Below are 1,119 nucleotides of genomic sequence, written 5' to 3'. Positions count from 1 at the left end.
AAAATTACAAAGACGGATGTCTTTGTAATTTCATTTATTGAGAATTTTTCTGCTATTAAGTTGATATTAAGTTAGAGAATTATTGTTAACAAAGTACTCGCGGAGGCACAGTTCATATTAATAATCTCTGTTTTATAGCATTTTATTTCTTTCTTTTGTATCGATACAAATTCGCAAGTTTTTAAAATTACTTTTACTTGTTTTATTTTTATATTTTTTCTTTCGTTGTGAATCGTGTACATTTTCTTCTGCTTTGACTTTCGGTTTAATTGTTAGAAAGATTATTTCAACTTTAATTATAAATTAGTCCAAAAATAAAACGTGCGGATATAATATTTAAACTGATACACGTAGTCAATTAATATAAAGTTTAAAAGTTTTATTAAGTAAAAGTTTATATACACATTTGATTGTTCGACATAATTATAATTGTGGCTTAGACAAATGCTAACTGCGATATTTCCCGTTTGTTTTTATTCGGGTGTCCAGTGTTGACTCGCACGTTGCTGGCGAAAATCCATTATTTTCCGGTCAGAATTTCATCGTCAGTTGAGAGATTTCAAACGACCGAAGACGGTGCTAAGTTGTCACCGTCGACTTTAATTAACTGAAGTGGAAGAACACGTCCCTCGTAAGCGATGACGAAGGACATGTATCATTCCCAAAAATATCCAGCAGGAAAGGGAAGACGCCAAACCGCCATTAAAAGTCACATCCGGTCATTAGGTCAAAGCCAGGTAAAAGTCCACATCCGGGTAAAAATGTCACAATCGGGAATAAAAGTCACATCCGGGTAGAAAAAGTCACGATCGGTGGAAAAGTCACATCCGGTAAGAAGACCGCGGAGATTTATTTCTTCCAGAAGAAGAAAATCTTCTTCCACCAAGGCTTCTTTCTCCTCTTTTTCAGGATCGATTTACACTCCCCTTCGACTCCTTCCTCGCGTGCCTCTCTCTGCACCGACCATTCCGGAACTTCTGGATATCTCTGTTCCAGGTAGTCGATGACAGACGAGGTGCTCTCATCGGGAATGGTGACAATCACCCGTTTCTTGTCGGGTTCCTTCGCACCCTCCAGCACTTCTTTCGGACGCACGCGAATCACTCGAATCGAAGAGGA

General features: G+C 38.2%; 1 protein-coding gene across 1 annotated transcript in view; it reads left to right on the top strand.

The window, feature by feature from the left end:
- Window positions 1-638: 638 nt before the first annotated feature.
- LOC111618747 (protein tumorous imaginal discs, mitochondrial-like) overlaps window positions 639-1,119 on the top strand; it is a 14,294-nt gene continuing 13,813 nt past the window's right edge. Inside the window, exon 1 of the mRNA XM_023360309.1 lies at window positions 639-737. Within this exon, the coding sequence (XP_023216077.1) occupies window positions 639-737 (99 nt within the window). The remainder of the gene's footprint in view (window positions 738-1,119) is intronic.

Source organism: Centruroides sculpturatus, unplaced genomic scaffold (genome assembly GCF_000671375.1).
Source record: "Centruroides sculpturatus isolate CEXI.00-Female unplaced genomic scaffold, Cexi_2.0 scaffold188, whole genome shotgun sequence".
Lineage (NCBI taxonomy): Eukaryota > Metazoa > Arthropoda > Arachnida > Scorpiones > Buthidae > Centruroides > Centruroides sculpturatus.
The sequence above is the reverse complement of the archived record's forward strand: the minus strand, read 5'-3'. Positions and strand labels throughout refer to the sequence as shown.